The sequence below is a fragment of the Staurois parvus genome, unplaced genomic scaffold (assembly GCF_062004578.1).
Source record: "Staurois parvus isolate SC_StPar_1 unplaced genomic scaffold, SC_StPar_1.0 ptg000023l, whole genome shotgun sequence".
NCBI classification, from domain to species: domain Eukaryota; kingdom Metazoa; phylum Chordata; class Amphibia; order Anura; family Ranidae; genus Staurois; species Staurois parvus.
Genome location: NW_028317819.1, coordinates 962,357 through 975,236, shown reverse-complemented (window position 1 = coordinate 975,236; position 12,880 = coordinate 962,357). Strand labels below are relative to the sequence as shown.

Below are 12,880 nucleotides of genomic sequence, written 5' to 3'. Positions count from 1 at the left end.
TACAGTTTTATATTTTGGACTATTTATTCTGAAGAAAAATTTAATTTCATAAGCTTTAAGGGGGCGTGGTTGGGGACGGGCCTGGGGTGGGGTTTGGGGTGGGATGGGGTTGGGGTTGGGGGCGGACCTGGGCAAGGTTGGGTGGGGCAACTGGTGGAGAGTAACTTTTGTGACCGGCTAGTAGGTCCGGATGCGAAATTTTAACCCCTGGCCTAGGTAATCTTCCTGTAATGTCGGATCCAAATCACATCAATATAGATGAGGATCCGACTTGGAGGCAACTTCTATTAAAGTATATGAGCACAAAACCTTTTGTAAAGTCAAAGCGACTTCAGTAGTGCTAATCAAGATGGCTCTCAGTGACTAACATGGGATTTCACATGACATGTGACTTGGGGTCTCACAAGTCAGATCCCAAGTCGCGGTAGTGTGAACCGAGCCTTAGACAAACACTAGGCTCCGTAATTACCGGTATGTCATGTATAACCATGGTCAGTCTGGGTAGGTGAGAGAAAAAGTCTCTATTCTTTCTTACAGGTTCTTTTATCTCACTGTTGAGCCACTGACAAGGTTTCATTTTGGGGGTTGGTACTGCCAGCAATGTCTCTCTGTCCTTTCAAGGTTTAAGAGATTGACATTATATTTGCTCTGGTTTCCTTCTCCCTGGCTGTGGACTTTTACTTTCCCTACCCTTTCCATAATTTCAGAGGGGCCCTGCTACTTAGCCAGGAATTTACTCTTAACTGTGGAGACTAGTACCAGCATTCTATCCCCAAGGTTAAAATTACGGATCTTGGTACACAAATTTTTCTCTGTGCCTCCTGAGCTTGTTCCATATGTTGTTGTATGAGACAGCCACGATTCTATTCAGCATCAGCAGGATATGCTCAATAATGCTTCTATAGGGTGTGGTCTCTCCCATGTTTCTTTTGCAACATCTAGCAATCCCTTGGGATGTCTACATGTTTCTTTTTGCAACATCTAGCAATCCCCTGGGATGTCTACCACACAGTAGCTCAAAACGTGAGTAACCTGTAGATGCCAGAGGCACCTCCAGTAAAGCAAACATGAAATAAGACTGTAAAAAACTCCCAGGTTCTCCCATCTTTGTCCACCATTTTTCTTTACATGTTCTTGAGCGTCTTATTAAATCTTTCCACTAGACCATTATTTTGGGGGTGGTAGACAGAGGTACAGAGATGTGTGATTTTCAACAACTTACATAGCTCCCTAGTGACTCTGGACATAAATGGTGTACCCTGGTCAGTTAATATATCTTTTGGAATATCCAAATGGCTAAATACCTGAGCAATGCTTTCAAAGGCACTTCAATAATTGGCAAAAGTGCCAGCAGACTGCGGAAATACAGCAATTGTGCAGAATACTGACACTCTGGGAATAAGTCACAATACTCTAACATCTGCATCTAAACCAAGCCAAAAGAATCCCTTGGTTATTCTCTCCTTAATTTTCTTTATCCCCAGGTGTTCACCCATTATATGACCATATGCTAAATCAAACAACATCTTGTGGTATTGTTTTGATACCACTAGTTGTCCTACCACCTTGCTTTGCCACTTGATACAGCAAAATAATTTTAAGAGCCATGTAGAGAAAAGACACCCCAATGCCGGGTTCAACAGGTTCCCCATCTATCATTTTAATGTTTCTCTAGTAAGTATGGAGTCTCTCTGTTGTTCCATACAAAAATTATCTCCTTTGACTTCTAAGTCAGACACCATATTCTGTCCACTCCCATTATTAGAGTTAGGAACAATTTTCTGTTCATTACTCTCAAGTTGGGGATTGGATTCCAGCTCTTCCTGTTCCCCAGCCATTACAGAGAAAGGAAAATTATCTTCTCCTTCCCTGAACACACTAACAGTTTCCCTTTCCATTTTGCAGTCAAAAGGGTTAGGAGTCAGTTTAAATGTTTCACCTGCAAGGGGAGCTATGTCCTCCTAACTTCTCTTGTTTTCCCACAAATAGGGAAAATGACTCACTACTATAGCTTCATAAAGCAGTGAGGGTACCACACCCACTGAATGTGTCACAGAGCCCCAAGGAATATCAATCTCAATCACAACATTCTGGTAGTCAAGTGTGTCACCAAATATAATAACCCCAATAGTGCTAGGGTTAAGCTTTACAGGGTTAACAAAATCACCTTTGACTAATGTCACAATGCTACCAGAGTCTAGTGGAGCAATGACTGGCTTCCATCAACTGGCATAAACTCATTTGCTTTTCCATATGTCCCTGACACGACGCAGTATACACAACCTGTGCAAAGACAGACATGCATTTTTTCTAAAAAGTGTTATCAAATTGCATTGGTTCACCAATTAAGGAACAGTTAACAGCAATATGACCTAATTCATGACAATGGTAACACTTTATGGGTGCTGCACCCAATCCTCTATCTATCTGGCCTTATGGACCTTCCTGACCTATAAGGCCAGTCTCCAGGTTCTGGGCATACAGTCCCAACATTCCCAACATCAGTGGTAACAGTCTTGGAATTCTTCCCTGTACCTTCCTGGTGAGATATATCAAGTCAAACATATCTGACCATGGTGGCTTTTCAAGACTATACATCCAGTGATGCACCTGTTGATCCTGAACCGCAATAGTCATGCCCAGTTGAGCAAGAATTTCAGCTTTCAATTTCTAATAATCTTGGGCAGCCTCTGGTTCCAGATCATATTAACCTTTTTGGGGTTCACCTGCCAGAAAAGGTGCTAGCAGTCCCACCCATTGCTCCTTTTGCCATCCTTCCCATGCAGAAACCCTCTCAAAAGTTGTGAGGTAGGCTTCCACATCATCTGTAGTTGTCATCTTACACACACACCAATTTCTGTTCCACAGGTAGTGGACTTGTGGAGCTCCTCTTTAACTCCACAAGGTGTTGGGTCACCTCCTGGAGGAGCTTTCGGTCTGCTTACTGGGCCTTCGCAAACTGGTGATTAGTCTCCCTCTGAGCTGCAGTGGCCTTCTGCTAGATCTCTGCCATCTGCTACTGAGTCTCTGCGAACTGGTGGTTTGTGCCCTGTTGAGTTTCAGTGGCCTGCAGCAAGGCTCTTATCACATCCTCCATCTTTCCGCTTGCTTAGTAGGTTGCCTGCATCCTCCACCGTATGTGGGGATAGCTCAAGTTGTGATCACCTTCCCTGGGAAAAAGGCAGTCCAAACGACACGTGCTCTCTTAAAATTGACTTGTAGTCAGTTTTATTTAAAAAGGTTGCAAAAAAACAAACAGAACAAAATAGAAAATAAATGCTTGCCATCCGGGCACTAACTAAACAGGACAGATTTAATCTCTGACAGGTGAAAGGCTTCTCCTGGTCACCAACAAAAAAACAAGAATTTTGGAAACCTTTTCTTTGTCTTACAGAGAGATTTCCACATGCAGCTACTAACTTTCTCTTACACCCGGGTCACCTCAAACTCTACTATGAAATTTCAAAGTCGGATGACATGCCGATTTCAGGCACGATTTGCAATACATCTGATACAGATGTCTATGCAAATCACACCAAAAGTAGTGCATGTACTACTTTAGAAATTTGTGCAGCTCCCACCAAGTTGGAACTGTACTGTTATGACCGATCTAATGGCGGACATTAGGCTTCGATTTGGCATGCGATTTGCACGTCACATGGCATGCAAATCGCATACCAATTCGCATCCAGCATGACAAGGGTCTTAGGTAGCTTCCTGAGCCCCAGGCCAGAGCATTCTCTTGCTCCAGCCCTTCATTATTTAACCCACCTGTTGTTGGTCAAAGATGGGAAGCAAAACCCGCTTGGATTTTACACGGCCAAGGTGGACTGGAACACACAAACCAGATTCCACCTTCATTCCCCACATATGAAAGCATAGAGGTGGAACATACTGTCCCTCAACCACCTTGCCTTTCATTATGTCACAGTATATTTTTTTAAAAGAGACAAGCAGTTATGATAGATTTGCTTTTCCAGTTTGGATAACAGTGTCCATTTAATGCTCATGGAAAGGTCGTTATCTGCATACTTTTTCTGGGTAAATGACTCAAAGTATTGAAGCAAATGGATCAGTATCACTGCAGAGCATCAAACAGAAGGAGAGGTCAGCAATAACAGCTTTTCATTTTTGTGCCATGACAGATTTTCTTTATAGCCCAACTCCACGTTCTCTTTTTTTAAATACAGGAATAAACAAATACAGTAAAACTACCAATTGACACACTTGTGGTGACAAATTTCTAAAGAGGATTTCACCTCATTTGGGTGAGATTTCTTCTCACTTTCCAGTGTGTCTATAGTACAAAAAGTGAAGTTAAATCTCTATAATGGGACACAGACAGAAAAAAAAACATGACAGACGTTTTAACCTTTGCCCATTCTGTCTAAACCTGAAAAAATGTTTTGGCTTTAAACATACTATATATTTTAAATTGGAATTCCAACTTATACCTAATTAGCTTTAAAATTGCTTTTTCCTCCCTCCTAACGCCTATGCTAACTAACCTGTGTAAGGTCTGGTCACATGATCCTGTGTATCAGCCAGCACTGCTGCAGGGGAGAGGAAGGAGCGCTGACAATGGATGGGCCATGAAGTCTGTGGGTGATGTCACTGCTTTACTAGCCATTGTCAGAGTGCTCTCTCCTCACCCCTGCTGGCTGACAGGAGATCAGGTGACCAGACCAAAGCTCCCTGAAAATAGATAAGTATATACATCTTTCTTACACAAGTTAGTTAGTGTAAGGAGGAAGGGGGGTAATTTTAAGGCTAATTAGGTGAAAGCCAGAATTTCATGTTAAGAAATACTGTATATTTATTAATCTCTCCCACCCAGGGGCGGACTGACAACTCATGGGGCCCCGGGCAATAGGGGATCATGGGGCCCCTGTGTCCTCACCCACACTCAAACCACACCCAAAAAAGCCTATGAAAGGTACCAGGGGCATCTCATGGGGCCCCCTACTGACTCCGGGCCCTCGAGTTCCCAAATGGTCAGTCTGCCCCTGCTCCCACCCTACCTTTTATTCGCTCAGCGATCCTTTATAGGATATTACATTAGCGCTATAACCATGTGAGATGACCTGATGCAGTAAGTAGATACTTATTTTTACTTAATCATTATAGGGCATAAGATAACCTCATTAAACACTTATTTTAAAGAAAAACTTGAAGAAGGAGTCAATCAGGTACAGCACAAGAGTTCTGTATTTTACTACTGTAAGTACTTGATGTAATAATCCATTCTAAGATCTGAGAATGCTACTGAGCAAAAATAACGTCCTCCAGCCTATAGATACATACTATAGATGCAAGTTTTTTTTTTTTGCTTTCAGACTCTTGGATTTTCTTTTTTACATCCTAACATTTTATAAAGGGGGAGTGGGGGTCTTTCAGATGAGCACTAGTAATTTTTCCTGGAAGGTTTGCTTTTAGGTAAAACTGTGCCCTCCTATTACAAAAATACAAATATGCTGTGGTATTTATTAAAAGTGCATCTGCCCTTACAGGTGTCTCTAAGTTTCCAAGCAAAGTCCCACAAATAGCTGCTGAGCCTGACAGTGATGTCCATCTAAAGCTGATTCCTTTGATGGTGGCAACTACTGCCATATCAACTGAAACCAGAGTTTTTCACTCTCAGCTAAACTGTGCCTGCATGCACTACAGTAAAATGAAAAAATCATTATCAGAATGATCATCGCTGTTTCACAAGCCTGTTGCTTACCAATCAATACCTGCCCACACCTAGTACTGCCCACTGCTTTCTGGATTGACAACACTGCCTCTGCTGCTGAAACCATCCTGAGCTGCAGTGTCTGTGAGGGGAGCATGTGAGACACAAGTGAAGGAAGAAATGGCCTAGTCAGGAGGCATGTGCATTACATAGTAACTGGATTTGGTACTTGTTCACACTGTCATACAGGAGTCTTTAGTTGTACTTTAACCACTTGTCTGCCGGGCACTTTCACCCCCTTCCTGCCCAGCCCAATTTTCAGCTTTCAACACTGTCGCACTTTGAATGACAATTGCGTGGTCATGCAACACTGTACCCATATGAAATTTTTATTTTTTTGAGACAGAGATTTATTTTAGTGGTATTGAATCACCACTGGGTTTTTCATTTTTTGATAAACAAACCAAAAACAACTGAACATTTTGAAAAAAAATAGTTTTTTTCTTAGTTTGTGATATAAAATTTTGTAAATGAGTAATTTTTCTCCTTCACTGATGTGCGCTAATAAGGCTGCAGTGATGGGCACTGATATGTGGCACTGATGAGAAGGCACTGGTAGGTGGCACTGATCATCATTGACAGGCATCACTGGTGGGCATTGACAAACATCACTGTTGTGCACTGAAAGGCAGTACTCATATATGGCACTGATAGGTGGCACTGGTAGGCAGTACTGACTGGCGCTGATAGGCAGCACTGACTGACACTGTTAGGTGGCATTGACTGGAACTGTTAGGCGGCACTGATGGGCACTGATAGGCGGCACTGACTGGCACTGATAGGTGGCACTGATTGGTAGCACTCATAGGTGGCACAGACTGACACTGATAGGTGGCACTAACTGACACTGATAGGTGGCACTGAAAGGCAACTCAGATGGGCACTGATATATGGAATTGATGTGCACTGGTAGGCAATATGTGGCATTGATGTGCACTGATGGGTACTGACAGGTGGCATTGATGGACACTGACAATTGGCACTGATGGGGCTACACTGATCATCAAGGCACTGATCATCAGTGCCCTGATAATCAGTGTAGATGTCCCCTCTCAGGAATGCTGATTACTGGCTCTCCTCTCCTCACGAAATGTCAGTGTGACAGCTCGTCAGGATAGGAATGACGATAACCAGCATTTCCCTATTTACATGCGATCCGCTGTGATTGGACACAGCTGATCACATGACAGAGCCGTAGTCATCGGCTCTTTGCGCTGATCGGTGATCCGCTGTGTCACAGGGACACAGCGCGCCACCGATAGCTGCGCTATGCACCCCCGGGTGCGCGCACACGCGGTTAGAGTGGGAAGACATCATATGACCTCCTCCCAGAATGAAAGAACCACCGCCTGTCCATTATTTCCTTATATGGTGGGCGGGCAGGAGGCGGTTAAGTAATAAACAGGGCAAGTAAGAATTATACATTGTCTGCCATCTAGTTCTCTTCTTTTTGTTTTAATCTTTAACATTCTGATAAAATTAGCTAGAATTTCCCATTTCCAACTGATATTATTTAATTGAGTTTTGACAGATGATTATCTATTGATTGTTGGCATCATTACTCCTTTATTGTTCTGTAGTTGTATATCATTAGCACATACCTGGTGACAGGGGCGGACTGACAACTCATGGGGCCCCAGAGGCAACAGAGAATCATGGGGCACCTGTGTCCTTGCCCACACTCAAAAAAAGCCTATAAAAGGTACCAGGGGCATTTCATGGGGCCCCCTACTGACCCCGGGCCCTTGGGCAGTGCCCGAGTGCTCAAATGGTCAGTCCACCCCTGCCTGGTGAAGACTGAAATGTTGTGGAGGCCTCTCTTGCACCTCCTGCCCAACACTCCTGAAGGTGGAAACAGAGAGTGCGAGAGCAAAGAGTGGCACGAGTGCCATAGTAGCTGGCTGGTGGTGTCCACTCTGTAGGTGGGTAGAGCTGGTAGTTGCAGTCCTTGGAATGGAGAGCAGTAGCAGCTTGGCACCAGAGCAGAAGACAGAAGCAGGAACAGGAGACAGGCAGCATTCAGCAGTCAGCAATGACCAGGCAGCAAGGGACCAAATCGGCAGGCAGAGCAAGTCCAGGAGGCAGGCCAAGGTCAGTAACAGCCAGGGCAAGGTGGTACAGGAATAGCAGGCAAAAGCAAGTCCAGTAAACAGGCCAAGGTCTGGTGAACAGAGTTTAGGCAGGAGCAGAAGAGATGTCCAAGGGCAAGCCAGGTCATACACAGGTAAGCAGGTACAGTGGATCAGATCACAGGAACACAGAAACAAGCTGAAGACCATTCAGCAACTGCTCATAATGACAGACCCATTTAAATAGGCCATTGGGCACCAAGTGTACACACTAATTGGAACGCGCATGTCCGTTTGCATGTTGTCATGCGTGCAAAAGCATGCGCATGATGAACTGGAATAGCATGTCTATTGCTTCTTTGCTTGATCATGTAAGCAATACACACAAATATGAGCATAAGCCTGTACTGGTTTTCTGGTACTAGAAATTTGGTTTCCCTTACAATCATATTTTTCATGTACTCATCACTGAACACTTAGTTTTCTCTTATGCCTGAATGGTGTAAACTAATCTACATTATACAGGTCAAGTCTTATTCTCATGAATTCTATACAACTTTACTCTCCATAGAGCTTTATTGAGATAAGACTGGATTTCAATTCTAACCACATGCAAACATTTCATGGTAAAACACACTGTTCATTTTCAGAGGAACAATATGATTATAAGACCAAAATATACAGAAGAAACACAACTGGTTCAAAGTTTGCCAAATCACCCATATATAACCAGGTTAGATCTGAATGACAGTTTAGCTGCTACCATGAATTTCTAAAAGATGTTAAAGAAGGGCCTTAATGGCAAAAAGCTAGATGTTTTTGTACATCTTTGAAAGGATTCTACGTCATGTGCATGTAATTGCTACATAACAATGAATGACCCTTATGGCAGCAATGCATGTACCAAAAAAGGTAGAATTGAAACAGGCAGCAAAGGCAATGCTGTTGAGCCATCATAGAAATGATCATTTATAGGAAGAGCTGTAAACATTCATTACAGCATTAGATCAATTGCTGATCATGCAAAGTATTTTCATGGTTCAAATATATATATTTGCATAATTTTTTCCATCAAACCATCAAACACATTTGTGTTAAGTTCCTTATTTTACTTTAAGTGGGCTGTACAATTAATATCTGTTCATGCAAATTTTTTTGGCTAACAAAAGGCTGAATACTGGGGAGAACAAAAAAATCCTGAGAAGTGGGGTGCCCCAGCACTATAAGGGTTAAATTCTTATTTATGCATAGTGTACCAGTAAAAGGGACTTATTCCTTTCTCTCTGGCAGCGATGTAAAATTCTTCTCTCTGATGCCTCTAGTTGTAGGCAGTCCCTTGGCATCCTCACATACATTGCAGACCTATTGAGCCTACATTGCACTTGATGATGTCATTGTACCTGCGACTGCCGGAGTGCCTTAGAGAAGAGGCTGCAGAGGCCAGTCTTAAAGCATGCAGGGAGTCCATGGATTAGGTAAATAAAGGTCTTTTTTACTGGTAATCTATACCAATAAAAGAGTATTTAACCCTTGCAGTCCACTGCAAGTGATTTTTTTGTTTTTCCCTGGAGTTCAGCTTTAAGCTATAGGTATTTTATGTAACTTACACTGTACATTAACCTATTTGCAACAAATTATTTACAGATGACAAATATGTATCCTATCTCAGTACATTAACTCTTACTATCAGTGTTTCTTCATAGTTTTTTTTTTTACAATACCCCATACTGCAAAGCTCCACAAACATTACATTAGACTAGGACAGGATCGGAATTACAGGTATTTAATTTATACATTGTAGGGGGTTGGGGCACTTTGTGGCAATGAAACAACTGTACACAAGAATATAGATGCTGCACAACAAGTACAGAACACAGAGATAACAAACAATCAATTGATTTGTACAAGGCTGCAAATTACACATATAAACCAGCATAGAAAACAATTGGGAAGCATAGGCTCACTTTAAAAAAAATGACCTTAAAGGAACACTTGTTTAACATCTCTCATTTGTGCACAGAAAATAACTTACTGCTCCAACAAACAACTAGATATTAATTATATGTGGTTTGTTTAGGAATCTCACCAATCAGAACTAATAAAAACTGTTAATGGATTATTCACATTGATTTATTTTTATTTTCTGGTCTTTACTGATCACATTTTTAGGATATAGATAGATGTTAATTTGTGGAATAACAGATAAACGTATATATTCAGGGAAAAGTTAATTCAATCACTTACCTTGGGGTATATGAACTATGCCAACTGTCAGACCAGCAATGAGATCTCCCAGAATCCATTTCTTCAGCTTGTACCTGGGTAGCCAGGCCACAATAGGGATCCTTTGCTTAAGAAAAGTATGGATAGAATGAGAGGAACATTTACAGCTCCTGGCTAACTTCTCCCTTAGAGAGAGTGGAGGCCTCTCCAGGTCCTTAACTGTGCCATACACCTTTTGAAACTGCTCTTCCGTGTAGATGTTCCTGTACACTGCCAGAGTGCTCATACTGAGTACTGCCAATGTAACTTGAGATCACTCGGGATAGAAAGGAGGAAAGTCCTTATATATTTTTCTCTAATCTCTGCTTGCTTTCCTGCTCGGGGAGGTGGGCCAATCATACATCAGTCTGCTTTGTGAATATCCTCCCTGGAAACATCCTTTATTAACCGCTTCTGTTTTAAAGAGGAACTTTTCAGGAAAGGGTTGACATCCTCTATTAAAACCTTTGGGACTGAGCATCAAAGAGCCAAAGAAAGTTTCACCAGGTATCGTCCGGAAGGAAGAAAGTACTATTCCAGTGGAAATTTCTGTATTCTTATGGCGGTGATGTACATGTAGATACAAGCATTTCAAATGAAGAGCATCACCACCACATATTGTGACTTGATGCACACTTTTATGGTAGAACATTATTTTAAAAAAAGTTAAACTTTTCATGAATAAGTAACATCCTACTGTTTGAGTGTTAATGGATTCCATTGGCCAGAATATTAATTTATTCTGGCCATTGGAAATAATGAGCACTCAAGCACTAAACGTGTCTGTTGTTTAGGTGTGTTTAGATGTGTCAGGCTTTTTTCTGCCCAAAAGCTCCTACTGAAAATGCTGGAGATGGTTTTCATTCTGCCCATAAATGCTCCCCTTCTAATATGCCTGTAAATTTTTATGTGTGCATGAACACATAGGCTAAGATAGGAGGTGCATTAGCAGGCATTAAAAAAAAACATCAAATGTCTGTAAAAGCGGCGTTTTTTTAAGCCCTGTGTACAAGAGGCCTGCTGACATGTTGTGTACAAGAGCTGCTGACATGTAGAGACTTATGTATCACCATTTGCATTTTGCATCTCCTGCAACTGACTAAGCATGCTATAGACCCCACTTATTTTATTTGCTTTGTTATACAATACAGAATATTGAGTTCCTACTATTAACTTTTGCCCAAAGCTCTATTTTGCCTAAAAGAAAAAAAAACCAAAGCATAGTGAAAAAGGAACAAGAAGGAAAAGAAAGAAGAGAAACTACAATCCATAAGCCAATAAGCTATGCACACTTTTAGCCATGTACACCTTTGACTACACCCCGACCTCTACACCTGCAGTCAGTGGAGCATTTTGTCCACTGCATTTTTTTTAACATTACAAATTACCTTTTTGGTTTTGGGTTTAATACTGCTTTAATGCTTACAGAGCCACTTTAATTTGTGTCTTATAAAATTGCCTAAAACCCCAAGAATATTACAGGTTTTCTGAATGCAGAGAACCTGTTTAATAAATTAATGGTAGTTTCCATTTTACACAACTGTTTATCAAATCTATATGTTCAGGAAAAAAAACAATTCACTTGCACACAAACACAATTTAATCCCCATTTTTTGTGCAAAAACAAAAGATGAGGTAGTATCAAGTAAATAGATACCAGTACAACCAGCACTGTTAAAGCCAACACATTAAAGCCATGAACCAGCTGAAGAAAATAGATACAAACTCATGGTTGATACTGCAGTCATGAGCTTGTTTTAAATGCCTCATACTTTGGACTTACTATAAACAAAGTATGAAATATAATATATAAGAACCATGTGCAGAAATGCCTGTTATACCTTTTGCTAGAAATTCTGTATATAGCCCTACAGAACAGACAGTGCACCGTCTATATATGCTTTTCTGTTTCACTGTAACAAGGAAATAGGAAACCTTATTTAGAGAAAAGACATTGAGTTTACCATAGATGCTGCCATCAATTGGTTGAAGAATATTTCTGTACTGAAAGGAAGGAGGTCTGCTGTGCTGGGGGATAGGTTTATGGGAAGGCTGGAGGGGTATTAAAACTAGGATTGAGGGGGGGAGGGAGAATTAGATTATAATAGGGCAGACAGTTCAGACAGGGGTAAGTCGCTATTGGTGAGTGGAATAGGGAAAGATGGGGGAGGGCTATGGCAGGTTATAACAGGGTTCCCATGTTACAAACAACCATTGGAAATGGTAATCTTTGTACTAAAATAAAAAATATGCAAAAGTGTGTGAAACATGTGACAATGAAATAAAGTGTTTGTTCACCAATACCAAAAGTCTGCCAAGCAAAATACATGAATTGGAATTTTTGGTACATGAAGAAAACCATGATTTAATAGGTGCTGCTGAATCTTGGGTTCATTCTTCACATGACTGGGCTATTAATATTTCTGGCTATACTCTCTTTCAGAGAGACAGGTTAAAAAGTAAAGGTGGTGCTATCTGTCTCTATGTGAGAAGTGATCTCAAAGTGTGTGTGAAAGAGAACCTAGTTGATGGAGAGTGTGATGAGGCTGAAGCATTATGGGTGGAACTGCACATGGGCATGTGTACTACAAAGGTAATCATTAGATTTTGTTATGGGCCACCCAGTGTTAATGAGAAGGTAAAGACTGAGCACCTTGCACAGTTAGAAAGGGCTGCAAGGACTGGCACAGTGATAATAATGAGGGATTTTAACTACCCAGAAATTGACTGGAGTAATGGCACTACAGGAACAGCTAAAAGGCAAAATTTATAAACTTAATACAATTTTATGGTACAATTCATAGAGGCCCCAACT

General features: G+C 41.4%; 1 protein-coding gene across 1 annotated transcript in view; it reads right to left on the bottom strand.

Moving 5' to 3' along the window:
- LOC149472082 (solute carrier family 26 member 10-like) overlaps positions 1-10,378 on the bottom strand; it is a 127,253-nt gene extending 116,875 nt beyond the window's left edge. The window contains exon 1 of the mRNA XM_089692620.1: positions 10,048-10,378. Coding sequence (XP_089548746.1) covers positions 10,048-10,312 — 265 coding nt within the window. The 5' untranslated portion in view covers positions 10,313-10,378. The remainder of the gene's footprint in view (positions 1-10,047) is intronic.
- Positions 10,379-12,880: the final 2,502 nt, after the last annotated feature.